This window comes from Perissodus microlepis, chromosome 22 (genome assembly GCF_051167445.1).
Source record: "Perissodus microlepis isolate ML-2025 ecotype Zambia chromosome 22, ASM5116744v1, whole genome shotgun sequence".
NCBI classification, from domain to species: domain Eukaryota; kingdom Metazoa; phylum Chordata; class Actinopteri; order Cichliformes; family Cichlidae; genus Perissodus; species Perissodus microlepis.
In genome coordinates this window covers 21,518,572-21,543,285 of record NC_140481.1, presented here as the reverse complement: position 1 = coordinate 21,543,285, position 24,714 = coordinate 21,518,572, and the positions used below count along the sequence as shown (strand labels likewise).

Below are 24,714 nucleotides of genomic sequence, written 5' to 3'. Positions count from 1 at the left end.
CTTGACCATGTTTATTCCAACCTGGCTGGAGCCTACAAAGCAACACCCCTCCCCTACATTGGACAATCGGACCATCTCTCCCTGTTCCTCACACCTTGGTATTCACCACTCATCCAACGTGTGAAACCTGCTGTGAGGACAATTAAAGTGTGGCCAGAGGGGACAGACGCAGTGCTCCAGGACAGATTCAAAAACACAGACTGGAATACGTTCACCCACACAGACCTGGACCAGTATGCCTCATCTGTACTGGATTACATCTCCAAAACTACAGACAGTGTCACTGTCTAGTGCCTGGCTAGCTCAGTCGGTAGAGGATGAGACTCTTAATCTCAGGGTCGTGGGTTTGAGCCCCACGTTGGGCGGTGAGATTTTTTTGAGGGTGGCTGTAGCTCAGGTGGTAGAGCAGATCATCTACTGATTGGAAAGTTGGTGGTTCGATTCCTGGCTTCCCCTAGTCTGCATGCCAAATATCCTTGGGCAAGATACTAACCCCAAATTGCTCTCCGATGCATCCATCGGAGTATGAGTGTGTGTGAATGTTAGCTATAAAGCACTTAGAAAAATGTGCTTGTGTGAATGGGTGAACGCACAAGTTGTATAAAGCGCTTTGAGTGCTCAGATGAGTAGAAAACAAATTTCCCACCTGTTGGACTAATAAAGCTTATCTTATCTTAAAAGCGCTATATAAGAACCAGTCCATTTACCATTACCATTTACCACCCAGAAACGGATCACCATGTACCCCAACCAGAAGCCTTGGATGAACCGGGATGTTCGTCTCCTCCTGAAGGCCCACAACACCGCCTTTAGGTCAGGAGATGCACACGCCTACAGTACAGCCAGGGCTAATCTAAAGAAGGGCATCAAAAAAGCCAAACACCATTACAAAAAGAAGGTAGAAGAACACTTCTCCAACTCCAACCCCCGATGCATGTGGCAAGGACTCCAGACCATTACAGACTACAGGACCACCAAACCCTCCCCCGCATCCTCTGATGTCTCCTTCCTCAATGAGCTCAACAACTTTTATGCTCGTTTTGAGCGAGGGAACCCAACAACTACAACCAAAGCAGACATGACGCCAGACCACCAACCTCTGACGCTCTCCCCCACCGATGTAGGAGCGGTGCTGAGCAGGATTAATGTCCACAAGGCTGCAGGTCCTGATGGCATCCCCGGGCGTGTTCTCAGAGCGTGTTCTGGGAAGCTTGCAGGAGTGCTGACAGACATATTCAACCTGTCCTTGGCCCACGCTGTGGTACCGGCCTGCTTCAAATCCACCTCCATCGTCCCGATACCCAAAAACTCCAACCCATCTAGCCTCAATGACTACCGCCCAGTAGCACTCACCCCCATTATCACTAAGTGCTTAGAGCAGCTGGTCCTAGCACACTTCAAATCCTGTCTCCCCCCCACCCTGGACCCCCACCAATTTGCATACTGTCAGAACAGGAGCACAGAGGATGCAGTCTCCATCGCACTGCACTCTGTCCTCTCACACCTGGACAACAACAACACCTACGCCAGAATGCTGTTTATAGACTTCAGTTCAGCATTCAATACAATCCACCCCTCACAACTCATCAGGAAACTGACAGACCTGGGCATCAGTTCCCTCATGTGCAAATGGTTACTGGACTTCCTGACCAACCGCCCCCAACATGTCCGGCTGGATAACCACTGCTCATCTACAATCACAATGAACACCGGTGTACCACAAGGCTGTGTGATGAGCCCTTTCCTCTACTCCCTCTTCACCCATGACTGCAGACCTGCCGATGGTTCTAACACCATCATTAAGTTTGCAGATGACACCACGGTGATTGGCCTCATCAATGACAACGATGAGGCCGCCTACAGGGAGGAGGTGGATCGTCTGGCTGAGTGGTGCGACACAAACAACCTGCTGCTTAACACTGAGAAGACGAAGAAGCTCATCGTGGACTACAGGAGGAATGCTGACCCACATCCACCCATCCACATTAAGGGGATGGCTGTGGAGCGTGTGAGCAGCTTCAAGTTTCTGGGAGTCCACATCTCCGAGGATCTCATCTGGACGACCAACTGCTCCAAACTGATCAAGAAGGCTCACCAGCGCCTCTTCTTCTTGAGGACTCTGAGGAAGAACCACCTGTCCTCAGACATCCTGGTGAACTTCTGTCGCTGCACCATCGAAAGCATCCTGACCAACTGTATAACAGTTTGGTACGGGAACTGCTCTGCCTCAGACCGGAAGGCGTTGCAGAGGGTTGTGAAAACTGCCCAGCGCATCGCCGGAGCACCACTTCCTGCCATAAAGGACATCTACAGGAAGCGGTGTCTGGAAAGGGCTGGGAAAATCATCAAAGACCCCAGTCACACATCACATGGACTCCACACCCTCCTGCCCTCTGGGAGGCGCCACAGGAGACCACCAGGTACCGGAACAGCTTCTTCCTCACAGCTGTCAGACTCCTGACATCTGACTCAGATTAAACACATGGACTGGACATACAAACACCCACAACCACTTACACACACACACACACACACACACACACACACACACACACACACACACACACACACAATGGACAACTGTACCCTCATACACACAATAATAACATGGACTGAACCACCACTCACAACCACTAGCACTTTATATAGCCTCTGTAGAAATTATCCACATATCTCACTTATCTTAACTGCACTACTGTATAATTCTGTATAAATAATCATTCTGTACAATATGATAATTTTTAATTCTACAACTGTTTATAACTTGCATAGTTCACATTTCTGTATAGCTGTATATCTCATATTTTGTATAGTTTTTTTTATTTTTTTATTTCATATTTCTGTATAGTTTTTCATATTTATATCCTGTTCATAGCTTGTACTCACTACAGCCTGTACATACTTATAGTTATAGCATATTCATAACATACCTTCATACCGTGTACATTATAACATACCATAATAGACCCATTTCTGTAATATACTTACATATCTATACTATTGCTAATATATATTGTAATATATCTATATCATGGCTAAAGCACTTCTGGATGGATGCAAACTGCATTTCGTTGCCTTGTACCTGTGACATGTGCAATGACAATAAAGGTGAATTCTATTCTATTTAAAATTCTTAATATTCTAAATAACTATCTGTATATGTCTTTGTGCTACAACACAGCAATATAAAGAGTCATAAAACAGAAATAATATCAACAGAGAACGCTGTACTTTCATACAGTCTTTGAGAACATGTTTTTACCTTTGAGTGTCAAACTAGAGAATTTTCTTGACAAAATATCAACTCAGTGTTTGTTTTTAAGGAATCTTCACCATCATTAACTTCAGGTACCGCATATTACTCTCAATAAACTTTGACCTTCAAAAACCTCATAATACTGCTTGCTAGGGAGTCAGTTCCAACACTTAATTAATTATCAGATGAGGCCTATAATAAAGACAATTATTCATATTAGAAGGAAATCGGAGGCTACGGAGCTAAATGACAAGCACAGTTGGTAACTTTGGCTACAGATAATCATCTTTTTAAGTATTAAATATTCTGTGTAAACTGCCAGTAGCAGTTCATATATTCTTAATTAGGATTAATGGCAGGCCAGTGTTAAAATGTGATAGATAACGAGCATTACCAACTGGGGAGGTGGACATAAGAAAAATGAAGTCGTGAGGGCAGGTGGTAAAGTAGGGGTGGCAGCCTGCAGTCAGCACGTAGCGCCCCCGTGAGATGGCTCTAATGAGATGAGTATTTTCACCTCAGCAGTGCCAATACACACAACATTTTATGGGCTCCGTTCCACGGGGTGCATTAAGAGACCTTGTATTTTTTGGTCTGAATAATGCCTCACCTCAAGTCTCCCCCTGCCTCCCAACGGACCTCGACAGCTCCTGTTGAGCACTGAACAACATTAAGATCTGAGCAGCATGTGACCATCAAAATGTCACTGTGCTCGTTTCTCTGCCAGAGTAATGTGCCTGTGGACTTGTTAGTGGCTGCCTTGGGACTTGTAACATGCTGCACAGGGCCTCTCCTGTTCCTTCAAACCTGAGGCTAATTTGGAGGCAAATGTGTGTTTTTTTTGTTTTTTGTTTTTTTAAGATGAGGACAAACACACAAGACAGTTATAAATAAATCCAAAAAGTTGTGACATTACACTTCCTATTCATCCGAGACCTTCTTAGCTGTTGAAATGTTTCCTGCCAGCAAACTGTCACATTTGTTCCTCGTCGTGAACAGCCTGCCTTCACTTTGTAACCACTGCAGCATATAAAGACAAAAATTGCTGTCAGATCAGCTTCAGCCCCTTAACTCAGTCATTCTGTGCCAAACTGTTTTGCTCTGAACTTACCACTTACAATCAGCGGCTCAGTTTGAACTGAATTTGCATAAATGTCACCCACACACGCAAAAAAATTACAGGTTTTATTCCTCCAAATGGGGCAGTTAATGTAAGCCTGAGAGATGAATAAAAGGCATGAATGAAACGTACCTGAAACAGCAGCATGCTGGGCAGCTCAGGAAAGAAACGCTTATAGATGTGGTTAAGATATCCTGAATAATATTTTGACTAATCTAAATATGAAGACATTTAAAGCCTCTCAAGTGGTCTCATATTTTTCCTCAACAAGTTAATCGGTCTGAGATGAGCACTGCTGTGTCTTTATAGGTGGACAGTCTTCACATTAGCGAGGTCTTACCAGACAGGAAGAGTCTGTACACTGCTAGAACGGTCTGAGAGCCATTTCATTTAACAGCAAGTGAAAATACTCCATGAAATTAATTTATCCTCTCACCAGCCACTTTATTAGGTATACCTGTTCAACTACTCTTTATTATAAATCACATCAGCCGGTCTTGTGGCATCCACTATGTGCATGTAGGCATATAGACACGGTGAAGACAATCTACTTAAGTCCAAATGGATCATCAGAATAGGGAAGAAAGGTGATATAAGGGCCTCTGAATGTGGCATGGTTGTTGGTGCCAGACAGTCTGATCTCAGTACCTCAGAAACTGCTGATCTGCTGGGATTTTCCCACACAACATCTCCAGGATTTACAGAGAATGATCTGAAAAACAGAAAATATCCAGTAAGCGGCAGTTCTCTGGGTGAAAATGCCTTGTTGAGGCCACTCGTGACAGAAGATCGTCCAGACTGCTTCAAGTTAGTAGGACGGCAACGGGAACTCTAATAACCACTTGATACAAACAAGGTACGCAGAAGAGCATCTATGAACGCACGGTATGTCAAACTTTGAAGCAGATGGCTAATAGAAGATTAGAAAAATGTTGTCTGGTGTGCTGAACCTTGATTTCTTCTGTGACATTCGGATGGTAGGATCAGAATTAGGTACACACATTAAAGCATGGATGCATCCTTCTTTGTATCAATAGCTCAGGCTACTGCAAATCTGAAGCAACTGTGTGATGCTATCATGTCAGGAATCTTTTCAGCACCTTACTGAAACTGTGCCATGAAAAAGAAGGGGGTCCAAGCCAGCACCAGCGGGGCACAGTTGATGCTTATGAGTGTACGTTTTGAGGGGAGTAAAAGAAAGCAGATCAATAGGATATTTTCCCAATATATAACTTTATTTAAAATATTGTTACAATTTATTACTCTACACAACATTTTCAAAACTTTTCTCTTTTTCTTACACTGGTTAGTAAACCTTCCTGGATAATTTTAGATATAAAACTCTCCATTTTTTCCTTTTTTTTTTAAGCCTCAGGTGTTAATGATGTCTTTATACACTTAGTAAATGAGACACCGCTTCTCTTTTAAACACCTTTTCTCTGTGTGTTTCACAAACGTTCCCCTCCTCGACACACACTCACACACGCGCACGCACACAAACACACACACAAAAAAAAAGATCACTGGTGGCTCTAACATTGTACACTATAATTTCCCCAATCTTTATAGTTTCTTTTTTTTAAATAAATAAAAGTTCTGAGTTGGAGAAACAAGAGTGCATTATTATTTTTTTTGTCAGAAGAATATTCTTTTACTTTTTAAAACCGCTATTTACAGGTTATGCTGGAGATAGCAACAAGGCTTAGATTTGTAATCAACGTCGGTGTCAGCTTGCAATGGGAAAGCCCCCGTCTCTGTAAGCAATGAAGAGAAATTAATCACATGGAGGCGAGCACTTTTTGAACACCAATTACATCCACCCTTCAGATTAGTCATAGGGAGGACACATCAGCTAAAAACAGACAAGCCTACAGCTAATGTGCTCTGACCCAGATGTGCATTCCAGAGGTCCAAAGACATCAAGTTTACAGAAAAATGCTGCTGACGACACCAACATAACCTCTGGACGAAGTCCCAGTGTCAAAAAAACAAAAAATAAATCAAAATTTCAAACAGATTAATCGAAACGCTGCAGCGTTCAAACAAACAGGCCTTCATATATTATCTGCCACTGAAAGATGTTATGAAAATCAGCACTGATTTGGCACACAAGACTGATGTGTTACTATAGCAACAGTATCATGTAGATGAGCGTTTCAGTGCTGGTTAGTGACGAAGACAAACTTTCTGAGCCCTCGTGTGCAGTCCACGCATGGACATTTTTTTATTCTGCCATCACCACGTTTGCATTCACGTCATCTGTTAACCTCTTACAATCCACCCCGGTTGCTGGTGACCTAGTGCTAGGACAACGGGGACAACAGCATAGCCAAATGGGGAAAAAAAGCAGATTGGGAGAACCGTGAGGACAAAAATGGACGTATGAGGATTAATCTGAATGTTAATGGTTCTGGACATGTGCTCGTTTAACATGCAGACAAATCGCAACCAGGTCCCCGGTGACCTGCTGGATGTTAAAAGCTTAAGCACTGTGTGAAAATTTTATCTCATCTTCATAATTAAATACTCACTTTGAAGCCCAGGTGGGCCACGGCACCGCAAATACGCTGACAAACAGAAAGTAACACAGATCGACTGTACAAAGACACGCTTCTTAACATTCCCTTCATCTCTTAGCTGTCACCTACGCGCTGCTTTCTATGACATTTAGCTCGCAGAAGAAACGTCTCAAACGGACAACAGCTCACAGGGTACACACACCTGCCTGTGACTGAGCTTAAGATGGCATCTGGTGCAGACAAGACAAACCGAACCAGCGAGAAAAGAAAAGGAAAAAAAAACAAAAAACAAAAAACAACTAAACAAAAAACACAAAAAAAACCCACAGGGAAAACAGCAGCTTTCTAAAAGCCTATTCACAGCAGCACGAGCCACGGGGACAGAGAACAAACATCAAACAGTAAAAAACACACCGCTTTGAATACATTATTGGGAGGACCGAGTCAGTTGGCTGACAGGAATAAAAGGAACAGAGGCTGCACTGAGCGTGTGGAGACAACGTGGTGCTGCCACGGCAACCGCATCTCCTGCGCTGACGGGAGACCAACCTGGAGAGAGTACGAGCAGAGGACAGACAAACCTGCACGCAAGCACACAATCTAGCTTATACCCCCCACCCCAAAATAAATAAAAAAAACCCATCATGGTTGAATAGCTTTGATTCTTATGTCATCCATCTCTAAATTGCCTATTACTCTGCCTGTCAAAATGCCCATCCTGCATTGCAGTTTTTCCCCCTCTTATTCCAGCTACTTGTGATGTGTTGCAAAGAACAAACAAACATGATACTACACTGAGGTATGTATTTCTATAAACTCCTGTATAACTGAGGCCTGTGCTCAGAAGCAACAATTGGGCCGCAATTAAAATATTTTGTGCGGCTGCAACAGTTTTGTAGTAGCAGGGAGCTGGATTGGTGGCATTGGGGGTGGGGGGTGGGGGGGGTGGGGGGTGCGCGTATGTGCGCTACGCTGAAAAAGCATGTGAGCGGCAAGGAATGTTTGCTAGACAATAGGAGACGCTTCCCCATTTGTCTCCATCTGTCTGGCGTCTCTGCTGTCGTACAGATACAAAAACCCCCATCTTCATTTGCTGGCTCTGACACCGGCAGCTCATCAGACGCGGCCAATCAGAGCCTAAAAGCTTATCAGCAATGTCAATGATAAACACAGAGGACACACTCTGGCACAGCACACAAACATGCCCCAAGGTAACCGACTGAGAACAAATATACGGCTAAAACCTAGGCCTAAAATGAACATTTATATAGCTGAAACCTAATTTGAACTGTTTCAACTAATTTCAACTTCAGCGTAAAGGAAAACTTGGACCCGTGCTCTAAAAATTTGTGTCAGTTTCAGGGATTTTTTTTGGCTTTTTTTCCCCACCCAATGCCAAGATAAACTAGTAGCCCTTGGTAAGATTAAACAAAACTTAAATCAATACATGTATGGAAAGAATCTGTGATTTTTCTTTCTTGTCAGCATGTAAATCTGCTTTCTACATATTTCAGGTGAGAGAAGAGTAAAATCCGACTTTTACAGAGATAAAGAGAAACACAAGTAAACCCGAACTGTAAAATAATCATGAAATTATATTATATTACATTAACACATACACAACTAATACTGTATTCATTTAGGTGCAGCAGGAGGGGGACAGATGACTGCACTGCTATGTATGCTGATGGCTCACACAACCTTATGCACCATCTACTTTCTGCAGCACACGTGCACACACCCCATCTATCCTCCTGACTCTTGGTTAATGGACAAATTGCAGTGGAGTGATACTTTTGGGTGAGTTACAGAGCCAGAGGCATCAGTCTTTAGGAAAGTCTGAGAAGACTCCTCATACGTATGCTCTGCTGCTCCCTGCTGCCTGCTCAGGTAACTGCAGGCATTACAATCAAAACTCCCTGTTCGCCTTCACAATCTGTCGACAAGACAGCCCACATATAAGGTGTGAAATTTAAAAAAAACCCAAACAAACGCTTTGGCCCGTCAACCTTTTGTTCCAGAAATTACTCCTGCACAGAGCTAAAAATGAGAACGCCTCCTCTCCTCAGCTTCCAAGCCCTGCAAAACACACACTGGAGGGGGGATAGCCATACTAACATTAATGGGCTGACTGCCAACAGATGTTGCTCTGTAGTCAAGGTGAAAAATGGAAATTAGTTCTCGAATGAAATTCAGTTAGCGTTTCACTGTGTTATCTCAAGAAACCAGTTATTACAGCTCTTATATTAATCTATATTTTATCAGAAGTAAGATTGTTAAACATACAAATAATTACAAACACATTCTCTCAACATCCGTTTCATGTAGTTACATTTGTGCCGTTTATGATTTCTGATGAAACAGAGGACTCCAGAGACATAAAACACAACTTCTGTGTTAATGTCCAGCATCGGCGTAAAGGATGATTTTACTTTCGTCCTTTATCACAACCGTGAAAGAACCACCGAACTTTTTTCTGTTTCCCTCCATTATTATTTTCATCTCAGCTCAGTTCAGCAGACAAGGTCACCGCCGCGGGATCTGGATGGGTCCTGTTGGAAAAACTGAACGTCGCAATCTCAATTCTGGACTGTCAGCTCTCTCGACAAGCGGCGTTTCACTGCGGCGCTCTCTTCGCGCTGTGGTGACCCTGACCAATCACACGCTGTGGTGAGAATTCTCTCATGTCTTGCCTCACATCATGGGCCAGATGCATGGAGGAAAACAACAGTTACACTATGGAGGATCTAATAAGTGACGTGAAAGTTGGCTCTTGTTTATCTTCTTTCGATGCTCTTCCTACTGTTTGCATGTGTGTGTCTATATGTGTGTGTGTGTGTGTGTCCCTGGGTTCGGCAAGTGTTAATAATCCAATTTCCCAAGTCGGTCACTCCCAGTTTGTTTTTGGGGCAGGGTTCGCCTCGAGTCTGTCACTCAGTACTGTGTTTGTCGATGGGCTCTCTCTGGGGTGGCTGTGATGATGCAAGTGGACCAGTTTTAGTTCAAGTGATGACAAGTGACGGCTTTAGGAAGTTGCAATCTCTCCCCCTAGGTGGCGCCATCCCTTCTGCTGCGTCTCCAGAGGAGGCAGAAACTCTGCAACATAGATAAGACGATTCAGAATAGGAGGAAGTTTGAAGACGCTGTGAATTAATTACTGCACAGTCCCCGTGCAGCATCCTGAAAGCCTCTTATCTGAATGTCCTCAGATTTCTCAGGCCTCAGCTGTCTGTTATCCTCCTGCCTTTGTGGTCTCTTGTCCATATTTCATTACATTTCACGTAAACTTTTACCATAATGCACAAAAATAAAAGCATGCATTAAACCTTATCCCTGCCCTTGACATTTTAACTTCTGTCATATTGGATTTCTTTGTTTTTTGCATAATTCATGCCGCCTGATGTGTGCCATCAATCAAAACATAACTCTGTACCAGATCTGAATGCAAATTTCTTTATGATTTGCCTCTGATCAAATTGGAGGCTCTAATCTTTCAGTGATGCTGTTTATCTCTTTGAATTGAGGGCAAAAAGGAGCACAAACAAACGCTTGCTGCTTACCGTTGTTGCTGCAGTTTTTGTTGTCTTTATCGGACGCTTCTTCCTCAACCTGAGAGCAAAGAAATCAATACACCAGAAATATAAGACTAATCATTTTAAAGAAAAGACTAAAGAAAGGCTCCTGGATTTAAATAGAATACAAGAACAGGCTATGTTTAGAAAACCGAAGCTGGCATAGAGTTGCATGCTTCCCAGAATGAAAGAGGAAAGGAGTGGTTCTTACCTGTTTCCTCCACTTCAGCTCACAAAAGATCCGCTCAAAGCACTCGTGCATGTAGTTGAACTGGGAGGAAAAAGTAGACGTTATTGTTATCCAGGCTTCTAATACACCACAATTAGGAGAGTCACTGTGTAAAAGTCATGTTTCTGTTTACTTTTCCTGCTTCTCATTACTAAAGATTTTATTACACGTGAAGGAAAGTGGGTTGATTAATAAATCGGGGATTTTCCTATTTATTAAGCGTTTGTTCCCATCAAGGTGTGTCACTCTAAAAGCTGCTAACACAACAAAAAAACCAGAGAATGGCACACTTGAGTGTACACTTACATACGGAGTGAAGATCTTGACCCAGCGAGGTTTCTTTTCTCCTCTGGCATACTCAAAGCAGAAAGCCATCCCCTCCTCGTCCGTGTCCCAGCGCTGCATCTCCCCCCACTCAAAAGCTATTACCTGGTTCTGAGAGAGAGAAACAAGAGATGATAGAAGTTAAGCTCCATGCACAGAAATCTATACAGTGGTCCCTCGTTTATCGCGGGAGTTGCGTTCTAAAAATAACCCGCAATAAGTGAAATCCGCGAAGTAGCCAACTTTATTTTTTACAATAATTATAGATGTTTTAAGGCTGTAAAAAACCCCACTACACACTTTATACACTTTTCTCAGACAGGCATGAACATGTTCACATTTCTATCTCTTGTTTAAACACTCTCAAAGTTCAAACCTTGTAGAAAAATAAGTCCAGTATTATAGAATGAAACCAAAGGCACCCGAAGGTGACAACATTTCGTCGACAGTGTTGCGTTTGTTGGGGAGAAAACTTACAAACATACAGTACAACACTTCAGAGTCACACTGCTAGCGATCGAAGATGTATGTAAATTTGACAAGCTGAACGCATTCTGTACTGTGCAGGAGATACAGCACGAGATTGACTGACAATGCTCTACAGCCAATCAGGACGCAGAACACAATGCGCTGTAAAAAAAACAAACAAACAAAAAAACAAAGCATGCAAAATTGCACCAAAAAAATCTGCGAAACAGCGAGGCCGCAAAAGGTAAACCGCGTAATAGCGAGGGAGCACTGTATTGACGTTTAGCTTAAAAATATAAAACGTTATCTATTTAAATGCTCACCTCCAGCGTGCCGTCCTCAGTGCAAGCATGCAACTTGAAGTGATTGATGCTGATCGCTGTGATGACGTGGCCCTTCCTTCTGGAGTCACAAGAGCAGTGAGGGAAGACCACCTCGTTGTAGCCCTCGCATGTCCGCAATAGACTCAGGTACTACGGTATTATAGAGGAAAAGTAACAGTCAATTTTATTTTCCTCCACAGAACACACTAAGGAAAGAAGTTAACTCATGAGAAATCTCATTACTGATGTGACAATGCTGTTTTTTTATTGTTAACACATTTGAGCTGACGGTCTCAGAAGAGCTTACAGTTTGAGCTGTGAAGACTGACTCACAATGTGGATGAACTATAACACTGCACTTACGTCCCCGTGTCTCTGTCATACAAACACGGCTGTAGATCCAAGTAAAGTATATGTAATTTTTCTGCTTTTTATTTTGTTTTAAGTTTAGAAAACCATGCTGAATACTTCCTAACATTTGGAGCTATTAGATTGCTTGTCGACACGTGAATGAACAAATAAATGAACCTTTTTCCTTCTAAGGCTGACATTCAAAGCCTCAGAAATACTGCGTGAAAGCAGTAACATAGCTGCGAATGTCATCCAAATTTACACACATGCCACTTTCAGTTAATGTTCAACAAATATTCAAATAAACCCAATTCCTTTATCTCTCTTTACACCACAGAGGGCAGAATTCTGAAGTGTGAAAGGCTTCTGAGACTGTCCATTTTTATTTGGTAGTGTTTTGGTGATAGCGCTGGTCAGCAGGCACAAAGTGTACTTATTCCAATCCCCTTCCTGAACAAAGACTGGTCTGTGGTACTGACCGTGGCCATCTTGCGCTGCTCTGCCAGTTTCTGCAGCTGGTAGGATTTGTCCTCTGTTTTTATGAATCCCTTCTTCACATCATCCAGTGCCTACACGAACAGGGAGAGGGGATGGGGAGACACAACATTTATCATTTAAGGTCATAAAATATAAGCACATGTATACATTAAAGTCATTCGTCATGAAGGCATTCTCCCTCGTTTGAGAAAATTCAAACAATGACCGTAAAAATTACGTATGTGCATTTTTAGGCAGTCATGATGCATTTATATATTTTTTTATTGAATGACTTTCAGCCTTCTAGCCCATAACTTTAATGCTTTGGTTCACTCTCGTCTCAGTGTCATTTCTGGCTGCAGCAGGCAGCTGTGCACCAACTGTTCAGCCTCTCTCTCAGCTGTCTTCTGAGAGCGTGAGAATATTAGAGTTATATTTGCCAGGTACAAATAAATGAAAGTGTACTTCATAACTGTGTGTATAAAAAACTGCTTTTCACTGATATAACAATCTTTACCAGCTTAGTGGGTGATATGTTACCATTGTGTTCCCAACTTTGCCCCCTTGGACAAACCCCACAAAAGTCATGGAGTTATTGCAGGTTCGCACACACTGGTGTGATTCTTTTTCATGAGGCATGCTTTAATGGGTCACTGCTGAACTTTGCATGCTTATCTTGCTTCAGCTAGTGACCTTTACTGGTCAGTGGACAGCCTGTAGGTGGGTACTGAAGCTAATTTTAGTGAATTTAAATGAGGAGTATTTTTCTCAAGTTCACCTCTTCTACTTGAAAAACTGCGGAGGTTTTTGTGGATGTATTTGCATGAAAACTGACCCGAGGTGGGGCTTTGACCAGCAGAGAAATTATTAACTTTGGGTGTCGACCCAGATCTGGATCCAGACATTTTAATAACATTGTAAGACAGGGCAAAAATGGACATTTCACATCGTATCTCCATAAACGCATATTTAGCTGAAAGAAGAAGAACCTGGGGATCATCTTGATGTCCTCGGGAAAAGGAAAAAAGACAGAGACTCTATTCACCCATCTTGTGAAGGGAATTTTTCAGCCTCGGAAGAAGTATGATATCTCCGAGCGCTCTTTTATTAGGGTGACATTATAGGTAAAGGTTTCTGTTATAGTCTGTGTCCAGAATTATAACAGAAAATACTCCTAAGCTAGAAATAATTCAGTCATCACAAAGTGAGAAAGCAGCTAGCAGGTGCCACAGTAGCTCACCTGGTTGAGCAAGTGACCTTTATGCTAAAGGCTGCAGCAGGGATCCAGGCTCAAGTCTGGCCCTGAACATTCCCTGCATGTCAGGACCGATCCAGGGATCTTTTGCTCGTTAGGCCAATGTGTAAACCACTACACTATGGAGACACTGAGACCAGTATGATCAGTTTAGTGTAAATCAGCAGTGTAATTGACCAACTTTCCCTCAATATGTTTAAGCATTTTCAGCTCAGAAGAATAAACTCTGAATCAAATCACTGTGTTCAGCTCCCCGAAATCCACGGCAAGAGGAATTCAATTACTGTTATTACCTGGTGAAAGCAGTAGTGCAGTGCCAGCGGATTGTCTCTGAGCAACTCCTCCTCCTGGAAGCTGAACAACCATTTGCGGAGTGCTAAGCAGGTCCCCGGGACGGCCGACGTGTAGTTCTGCACATATAGCTTGTGGGGAAACTCGTTAGGCGCCAGCTTCCGCACTGCAACAAAAACCGGGTAGAAGGAGAAGGGTGATGAACGGGGTTTGTTACTTAAAAAAAAAAAAAAAAAAACATACTAGTAACCTATACCAAAATACCTGCCCTTGCTGCCCATGATTACTCATATACCCAGAGGCCCAGTGATTTAAATTCAGAGGGTTTTATTTATTTTTAGTGGTCATGTCATAAACCCCCGAAACAGGATGTGCAAATTAAACAGGAGAGAATGTGAAAAAAAGGTCAGACATATTTCCGTGTGAAGTGCAACAAACACACGTGCAGCTCTTACCAAAGGAGTGGTTGATAACTTCAAACAGAGCAAAGTAGCTCGCCATAATACTGTCCATCCCAACCTTCATCACTAATGCCTAGAGAAGATCAACACAACATCAGTTAGTTGTGGGAAAAAAACACTGATGGAAAATATTGTACAATATAGCTGTACAAATGGGAGTGGTCTTACCTGATACACCTGGTCTGTGGTACTGTTCTTACGGACTCTGACGGAGATGGTGGTCTTGTCTGGTAGGGCTATCCGCAGTTCTACATCTGACACGCCGTTGTAGTTCTGTACAGTGAAGCCAAACAGAATGAGAACAGCTGTAGAGCTGTGTTTACCCCAGTGGATTAATGAGGGTTTGTATGTGCTTGTTTGAATATGCAAGCCTTTGTTTGTTCTAAGTTACCACTAAGTACTTGTGGATTAAAAAACACAAACAAAAAACCAACAAGCCATAGCCAAACAAGATTTACAATCTGCAAGAAGTCTTAATCCCCCAAATTGAGCTTCTTTAAATGTGGGATTACATCAGTGCATTGGTATTTGTTTTGCTGCTGCACTTCCTTAAAACACCAGCAAGGTAACCAATTTCCAGCCTGCGTCACTGGCCAACACAGCTCTCAACTAAGCTCCCTTTAACCATTGAAAGCTAAATGATACTAAATGATTCTCAAAATGGGCCAGAACAGTTTAAATACAGCTTAAGAGACTTGGAGTCAGATCCAATGCTGAAACCCCCCCCCTCCATTTTTGAGTTTGAATTCCTATAATTATGGAATACAAACAATAACATCTTCGGAAATTAAATCTCTAACTAAGATAGTACATATCTGACAATATAATATAATAAACAAAAAAAAATGGACTGTTGAGCACTGTGCCAATTCAGAAAGTCACAAGTCCTAACAGTTTGGTAGGAAAAGAAAGTTCAAGCCGCAATATTTCAACACCCAGAATAAAAAGTCGCATTGCTACAACAATAATGCATGAGATGCATACCTCATCTGATTCCGAGAGAAACTCCTGCATGATGTCACTCTCCCCAATCACCCGCACAGAGCACACTAGAGACGAATAGGAAGGGAAAAGAAAAATGGCGAGCAATATATTAAATCAAGGTAAATGAAATCAACAAAGGGCAGCTAAATAACACTATGAATCCAGTGTTTAGATTTACTGTGTAATTTAGAAAACTAATAACAGTGGGTGCATGGTGTATTTTCCATCCTAACTACATATTCAATATTTAAATACATTTAATTCTTCTGGGACAGAAGAGCTAGTGATCTGTCCAAATCATCTTACCTCGCTCGAGATATTCCTCCAAGCCTCTACGTCGTGCATCCAGCTGCTGTTCCGATAGGGAGAAGGGCCATTTACCAGGAAGCTTTGGGAAGTTGAAGTTGGAGAATTCCCTTTTCAGGTTCTGGTGCAGGATGGCAAACTCACGATAGCGTTTTGAACACAGCTGCCTCCCTGACATATACACATTGTATACCTAGATGCATTAAAAAAAAACAAAAAAAACATGAAGCAACTTTAGAGAAGACCGAGAGAAGGGAATGATTGCATCAGAGGGTTAAAAGTTTTCTTTCTACCACAGCATTAAAAAAACATGTTTAGAGCAACCACAGGAAGCCGTTTCTTCGGTTTTGTTTTTTTCAAGAAAGAATTTAAGGTAACAGTGTTGCCTCTACAGCTGCCTCGGGAGGACAGACCACCTCCTGAGGTGAGATGGGTTGAAAGATCTTTAAGAACTGTCTTTAGATCGAACGCTTAAGCTCAAACATGTTATTCCACTTAAAACTGAAGATGGACAGGTCCAAAAGTATTTTAAAAATCAGGCAAACACACACACTCATGGCTGCCCTCTCCACCCTTCCAGAGAAGCCCAGTCCCAGGCGGAAACATGTCAACTGTCAAATCAGCACTTACCACAAACCTCTCGGAGTGCTGTTCTACGTGCTTGTATGTGGGAATAGAAATGGGCACGGCCTGCTTGTCACTGTAGTCGTAGTTGGGCTGGACTTCCTCTCCTCCTTCCAAACCGTCAGCCTCCTGAGGTGGAACAGACAGCACAGCCAGAACCAGCTCCTTCTCCCCAGCACGGATCAGGTCCACCACCTGCTTATGAGTTGCACCTTCCACGTTCACGCCATTACTAGAAAAAAGAGAGAAAGAGCGCAGGAGAAACATGAGGCAAAGGGGAGGAACAAGCAGCTCTGACTTGTTCTCACACATTCAGACTATATTTAAAAATGGAAGTTCATTCAACTCTCTACAAAAAAGGGAATGACGGATACAATTCAAAGCATTTAAAAATACCTCTGGAGAGATATTAAGCTCTCTCCAGATTCCAATTCTATACATTAAATCAATGCATCTTCCAAAAGAAAAAAAGGATCTGTCACTATTATAAGCAGTTAAATTTAAAGCTAGACTGGTACAAAACAAACTTTAAAAAAAACTTTGACCGAAGGGATTTGGAATGTGAGAAACGACCACACTGATAGATAAACTGCAATTGGTGCGGGCTGGTTATGTCGCAGCTGATAACTGATGCACTTAATGCAGTCACTACTGCTACAGATCAATGCAGCTGGGATTACAGTAACACAGTATAATCTATACATCATTCGAATAAAACTGGTACTCTTTTAGCTGCTAATGTACGCACTGTCCTAACATACTGTCTGGTAATATTAGCCCATTGTTCCCCATTTACTAACACAAGGCTGTGAGGCTTAAGCAATTAGGTTGGCTCCCGTGTCCTTTTTCTCCTGGTGCCTTTTTGACTTCGCTGAGAGCAGATGGCACAAGCATCAGGTGTCTTTGCTAATCTTCCAATAAGAAACTGTGGGACAGACACTGAAAAGGAGGGGGCGAGGAAAAGTGTAGGCGTAGGCCTGCCCATTGATTGCCATGTTAGACGTAGCATTTATCTGTGTAGTGTCACTGACTTAAAATAGGAAGTTAAACATACAGAAAAAGAAGGGGTGTACATAATAGTTAACAGAAGAAGATTTGGAGTGTGGTGATGGGGGGAGCTAATCTGAGTTGTTTGAGTGAAAAGCCAAATTAAGGGTGGGACAGAACGAAAAGGGTGAAACCGTCGTCATGACTACAATGTAAATTTGGCTAAGGCAGAAATAAAACAGTATTAATACTTTTAATTGCTTAGTGAAACTGTTTGATGAAATATTACTCAGAGCTTAAAATAATACTAACAATAATAAAGAAATAATAATATAAAATAATTATATGCGAGCAGATATGTGTGTCTTGCAGGCTTTTACTGTTATTAATTATATTTTTTATCAGCCATTCCACTTGTTACTCTTTACTGTAAAATAAAGTCGCTGGTCAAAACTGATAAAAGCTCACTGATTAACAGTCAACTGATCCCCTAATTTGGCAGCTGGGAGGCACAGTGGTTTACACTCTGAGTACAGAGTCATGGGTTCAAACCCGTGGGGAGTTTTCATGTTCTGCCCATGATTCTGTGGGTTTTTCCCCAGCTGCTCTGGTTTCTCCCACCTCAGAAAACCGTACCAGGTTAACGGTGCTTATGTGGGCCCAGGATGCTCTTGCAAAAGAGGTTCTCGATCACTAGTTTCACTTCCTGGTTATATAATGTTTTACAAGTTGAACTTTACTGAACACAGCATTATCTTCTAAAAACACACACAAGGGCAAAGCAAGGTCATTTTTATTTGTTTCCCCTTTTTCTTGTCTTTTAAGGAAATCATGAAAAAAAAAAAACCTCTATGCTCACTCAGGCAGTAGTGATACACTCAGACAAGAAACACCACCTGAGCTGCTTACTGTAAATAAAGTACATTGCTGGCTTTCTTTGTTTGCTAAGTAAAATGCTGACAACTAACATATTTAACCGGCTGAAGTCCAGTTATGAGGCTTTTTTTTTTGCAAAATGGTCAAACGGGTTAACAGGTCACATGATAAGTATTGCCTCTATCATATGACAGCAGAAAGAACTAATGAGTAAAAAACAACAACAAAAAAAACAACAACAACGGAAAACAACATGCTGATGCCTCAGCAAATGGAAGTGAGAGCAGTGTTCCTTCTTTACGGTTTCTGTTCTTCCTTTTTCTAAGTCAGCTTTATTGCTCCACTGTCAAGTGACATCAACACTACTCACACTAACTAAACACTGATTTTAAACGTAAGCAAAAGAGTTTGTAAGAACTGCTCTATTACCATTAACACTTCAGGTTTTACTGAAGGCCAGGGCTTTACATTCCTGCTTGTAGATTTGTTCACTTGGCTGACATTATTACAGGTTCTGTGTATGGACACATTTCCTGTTACATTTAAATGCCAGCTATGACTCAAAGAGAAGCAGTGTTTCACCGAACGCTGATAAATGGAAAGAGACTTGAAAGCAGACTTGACGAATGCTGGCACGACAGATAAGAGTGTCAACAAAACATAAAAGCACTTCTAAAATGATCTCTTCACGTATATCAAACCCACTCGAGGTTACATATAGCGATAGAACAAAAGCAAACCCTAAAAATCAATAGAAAGCACCTAAAACTTCCCATGTAAACAGCACGGCTGGTGCGAATGCTAGCCAGTGAAAGCAAGTAAGACCACACACTCCTGTCATATGATGCTGAATTTGAGTGACAACACTGCCATCCTCTGTCATTTCACAGGCTAAGAACACATATCAACACTGTTATGCATATGACAACGCAGTGGAAAGTGGACTGTCGTCTAAATGTCGTCCTCCATCTCCCGCTGGAGCTGACACTGAGCAAGGAGCTAGCCAAACACATTAGCTACCTGGCTCGCTAGCGAGCTACAGCTAATCAACATGCACAGGCTGTTGTCCAACTTATGTAAGCTGGTTAGCTTTCTAGTTATCTCACCGGAGCTACAGCCTTAAATATTTACTCAGGTCAAAACGCTCCAAAGCTGAATAATTAATAAACTAGTGAGTTACTTTAATGGCAACAAGAAGCAAACCTCGAAGACGGAATAACACATGCTTGAAACTGGATCCACACAGGCTAAACTGGGTAGCTAGCTCCAATTGCTAACTCCGCGTCCTAACTGGAGGGGACAGAAGCTGACTTACACCTCCAGGATCCTGTCACCCTTCACTATCCCGGCTCGGTCCGCAGCACCTCCGGGTAAAACAGCGCTGACATGCTGAAGAGGGGCGTACAGCTCCCCGTTGATGCTCCGAAGCTGTCCTCCTTCGCTCACTTGACCGCGGACATTGAACCCGTAGCCGGACTCCGACTTGACGATCCTGACCATCCGCGGTCCCGATGTGACCATTGCTGCGCCGTGGCCCGCGGTGCCAGCCGACGAACCGACAACCGGACCGTTACGGGATGCCGAAGGGAGAACGGGCCGAGTTTCATCGCCTCCTACATCCGCCATCTTATTCACAGGCACTACCCCTCTCCAAATCGGCGTCTTCCAGCAAATTCAAAACAACACTCGGGCTCCGATCCTCTCTGTGAGGTTAGCTCCACAGACCGACTCTGTTGGTGATAACCCGCCCCTGGCAGCGTCACGGGACACGGTCATGCAACGTGACCTGCCGGAGGCGTCACCGAAAGTGTGTTGTTTACTCTCGTTTCCATTCAACGCATTGAATGAAACAATGTCGTTGTTGATTAAAACGCATTCTTAATCCCTTTATTTTCTACTAAACCCTTTCTGTTTTATCTTAACAGACAAAGAGTGCCAGTGATTGCATTTAAATGATGCTGCAAACTTTGCAAACGGCAGGAGTTAAAGGATGAGAGGCACTGGACCCAACCACTATTGAGAAATATAAATGTATTTTTTTCCCCCCACAATTTTAGTTATGATTCTACAGAGGAATCCAGAAATAAAGACATTATAATTATAAATACGTACAGCATTTTATCAGACATGTACACATATAGTGCTGTAAAAATATTTAGCTTTTTTCTGATTTCTTCTATTATTTTAATATTACAGATAACCTCGAGTAGACACAAAATGCAAGTTTTAAATAATTATTTCATTTATTACCAGAAAAAAATTAACTATACACACCTACCTTACCCTGCACTCACCCCCTAAACCTAATAACTGGTTTTGCCACCCTTGGTAGCAAGAACTGCAATTCAATACTTTTGTGAGTCTTTCACAAAAGCATTGGATTGGAGTCCAATCTGTCCACTCTTCTTTGCAGAAATGTTTTTATTCACCCACATTGGAGGGTTTGTGAGCTTGAACGACCCGTTTAAAGCCATGCCAAAGCATCTCAAATGGTTTTAAGTCGAGACTTTGACTAGGCCACTCCAAAATCTCAATTTTGTCCTTTTTGAGCCATTCAGAGCTGAACTTGTTGGTGTGTTTTATGATTGTCCTGCTGCAAAACCCAGCTGCACTTCAGAGCATGATCTGATGGCTGGACATTCTCCCTCGGGATTTACTGGTAGTGAGCAGAATTCATTGCAAATCGTCCAGGTCCTGAAGCAGCAAATCATCCCAGACTGCCATGCTACCACTACCATGTTTGACTGCTTTGACTGATATTCTTTTTATTAAATGCTGTTGTAGCTTTACACCAGATGTAATGAGTCTTAATATCACTGTGGTTCACCAGAGTCCCAAAGCCTTAGAAATGTCTTTGTGATCCTTTGCAGACTGATAGATGTTTATTACTTTTTTCCTCTGGTGTTCTTGCTACCTAGGGTGGTACAACAAAGGCCGACGACTTTATCACATAGGACCAGGTTTGTTTAGTCTTTCCCCTTAATAAATAAAATCATGATTTAAAAACTGCATTTTGTATTTACTCGGGTTATCTTTGTCTAATATTAAAATTTGTTTGATGATCTGCAACATGCAAGAGTGACAAAAAGGCAAATAAATTAATTAATTAATTAAATAAATCAAGAAGGGAGCAAATACTTTTCACAACCTTGTCTTATTTTAATGTTCAACATTTCTTTCTCATTTATGCTGAACAGCTGATTGTTTTATGTTATCTTGTGTAAGCCTGCTAAACAAGATTGCACAACACATTTGCTGATTCCTTGTTTTAGAGTACCTAGGGAGAGATAAGCTGTCACTTCCTGTCTTATTTGATTGGAATGAAAACTTGCAGGTTGTAAACCACTAAACCACATGACTTGTCTTTATTGCCAACAATGCACTACGGTAGAATAATATGCAGTCATGTTAAAAAAGTTTTTGCAGACATATAAAACTTAAGTAAACTCTTACCGTTTCCATGGGAATTAAGAGGGCAAGTATTAGCTAGTTGCTGCTAATCAAATGCGGTTGATTAAATGATCGTCAGCGAGTGTGAGCACCTCTATAAAAGCAGATATTTTGGCAGTTTCCTGGTCTGGAGCATTCAGGTGTGTGTTAAAAGAATGCCACATTCTTGCCAAAGTGCAATGCTCAGAGAAACTGCAACAGTCCATCAACTACATCTCAGACTCTGCCTAGTTAGCATGAACAAATGTTAAAGTTCATGACAGTACAAATAGAAAAAGAATGAACAAGTACAGCTTGTTTACAAGTGTTGCCACGAGAAGGTCTCACAAATTCAAAGTGGAGATGTTAGGCCATGATACTCAGATATGGCAAAAAACAAACAAATCAGCACAAATACCTCGCACCAACTATCAAGCACAACGGTGGCGGAGTGAGGGTTTGGTGATGACTGAAAAAAAATAGGTGCTAGTGTAGGCCAGAATCTTTGTAAAACTCTGCTGGAAAACCATGTGGACCTGGAGCTTTGTTGTTTGGGAGATGCTGTGGGGCTTCTGGGAATTTTGGACATTGAAAGAGGTGAATCCAGATCCACAATCTGTCATGTAGTTTCGGTAGATTTATCTTCTGCAATGTCAGCGCTGGAAGGATTAATCTGTGTGGAGTATAAAGCTTCATAAAAGACTAAAAGATTTATTTATTTGTTGTGGATCATGAGTAATGTTCCCAGTGGAATCCTTCATAGAATAAATAGTTGTAGTTGTTTTTTCTTTATTTAGCTTTAACTGTTCTCTTGTTTTTGTTCTACTTCTAATAAAAGCGTTTAATCCCTGCTTTATCTTATGTGAACAGTAAGATATTATTTTCCTCGCATTACTATCTTTCCTGTTTCACACAGAAGACATGGTGAAACTGCCGGTAGGTCATTGTTATCTTAATACATTGCCCATTCCTTTTTATTATAATTAATGAAGTCTTGTTTTTCAAGTAATGATGTTTGAAATCTCCAGATTCTAATTAGTGGTGTGACTCGTTTTTTGTGTCAGAGAGACAGACGCAGGTGCATAACCACTGATTGTGATGATAGTGATTGGGCTTGTTTTGCAGCCACAAGACTTGGCCACCTTGCAGTCATTAAGTTGACTAAGAACTCGTCTGTATACCAAAGTCAATTGTGAAGCCAATTGTCTGACAGCTGAAGCTTGGCTGAAACTGGATCATGCAACAGGACAATAAATGTAAGAACAGCAGCAAATCTCCAACAGAATAAATGAAAAAGAAAAGACTCAAAGTGTTACAATGACACAGTCAAAGTCCAGACCTCAGCCAGATAAATATATTGTAGTGGCACTTTAAGAAAGCTGTGCAAAAACAAATGCCCACAAACCTCAATGCACTGAAGCAACATTGTAAAGATGAGTAGGCCAAAATTCCTCCACAGCAATGCAAGAAACCGATAAAGTCATACAGAAAGTGATTACTTCAAGTTATTGCTGCTAAATGTGGTTTTACAAGTACTGAATCATGGGTTGTAGGTAGTTTTTCACAGGACTGCATAGAAGCCTGTGAGAAATTATTTTTCACATGACTCAAATATCCATCGTATTAGTACTGTGAACGATTGCCTAGAATTCCAAAGATTCATTCATTGATTAATTTTCAAGAAAAAATGTACAATTAAAGTAGCAAAAGTGGGAGATGGATAACTTTTTGAAAATACTATATGCAGCAGTGCAACACACACTCTAACTATGCAACAAAAGCTATGAAATAAACAGGAATCCAATATTATGCCCCAAGTATTAATTCATTTTCAGTCTTACAGGAGTTACTTAAATGTTACACATGCAAAGTCATGTGCAGTCATGTGCTGTTGTCATGGTTTTCTAGGAAAATGGGAAATAGATGCAGTGATTTATGGAGACCTGGGCAAAGATACATGGAAATACAGCACAAACAACAAAAACAGAGTTTGAATGATCCAAAAATCTTTGGTATGACCACCTATTCTTTGACATATTAGAGTAGTTTTCTAGCCAATTCTTTAAGTAGTCTTCAGGATTAGCTCTCCAGGTTTCTTCAATGACCTAAAAAACATTTTTTGTGTTGTTTTTTTTCCTGTTGTCTGTCACGGTTTTGTTGCAATATACCTTCGCCTTATAATATTTGTGTAATTTAGTATATAGCAGTCTTTTCTCCTTGCTTTCCTATCTTAAGAATGACTTCTTTATAGCTTCCTTACACTGAGACTTTGGAGCCACTGAAAGTCCAGGGACACCTTCAGAAAGTCTGAAGCACTATTGCTCAAGACAGTACCCTATTTTTGCAGGATAACAAGCGAACAAGGCAGAGTAGCTAATTCAAACAATCAAAAAAAGTACAGCGGTTAAAATAAGTTTTGAACACGTCACCACTTTTCTAAGTAAACATATTTCTAAAGGTGTTATTGATGTGAAATTCTCACCAGATGTCAGTAACAACCGATCACATCCACACATGCAAAGAAATGAAACCACAGATATACATAAACTGTGTATAAAACTGAGAAATGACACAGGGAAAAAGTATTGAACACGCTTACTGAAATTTATTCAACACTTTGCACAAAAGTCTTTGTTGGTGATGACAGCTTCTAGATGCCTCCTGTATGGAGAAACTAGTCGTATGCTGTGCTCAGGTGTGATTTTGGCCCATTGTTCCACACAGTCTTCATATCCCGAAGGTTCCGTGAGCCCCTTCTGAACTCTGACCTTTAGTTCTTTCTATAGATTTTCAATTGAATTCAGGTCAGGTGATTGGCTGAGTCATTCTTCCTCTGAAACAAACTGAGAGTTTCCTTGGCTG

At 41.7% G+C, this 24,714-nt stretch overlaps 1 protein-coding gene and 1 non-coding gene across 2 annotated transcripts; one reads left to right on the top strand and one right to left on the bottom strand.

Moving 5' to 3' along the window:
- Window positions 1-292: 292 nt before the first annotated feature.
- Window positions 293-365, top strand: trnak-cuu (transfer RNA lysine (anticodon CUU)). Its single transcript has one exon. It is a non-coding gene; the product is annotated as a tRNA-Lys (tRNA).
- A 5,225-nt stretch (window positions 366-5,590) lies between these two features.
- Window positions 5,591-20,216, bottom strand: snx27a (sorting nexin 27a). Its single transcript, XM_084919407.1, has 13 exons — window positions 19,739-20,216; window positions 16,567-16,792; window positions 15,937-16,129; window positions 15,631-15,695; window positions 14,815-14,919; window positions 14,641-14,719; window positions 14,188-14,351; window positions 12,642-12,731; window positions 11,812-11,961; window positions 11,003-11,131; window positions 10,679-10,738; window positions 10,456-10,504; window positions 5,591-9,991 (listed from the first exon to the last, which is right to left on the bottom strand). The coding sequence occupies exons 1-13, from the start codon at window positions 20,047-20,049 to the stop codon at window positions 9,921-9,923; spliced, it is 1,692 nt and encodes a 563-aa protein (XP_084775533.1). The 5' UTR covers window positions 20,050-20,216; the 3' UTR covers window positions 5,591-9,920.
- Between the last annotated feature and the right edge of the window lie 4,498 nt (window positions 20,217-24,714).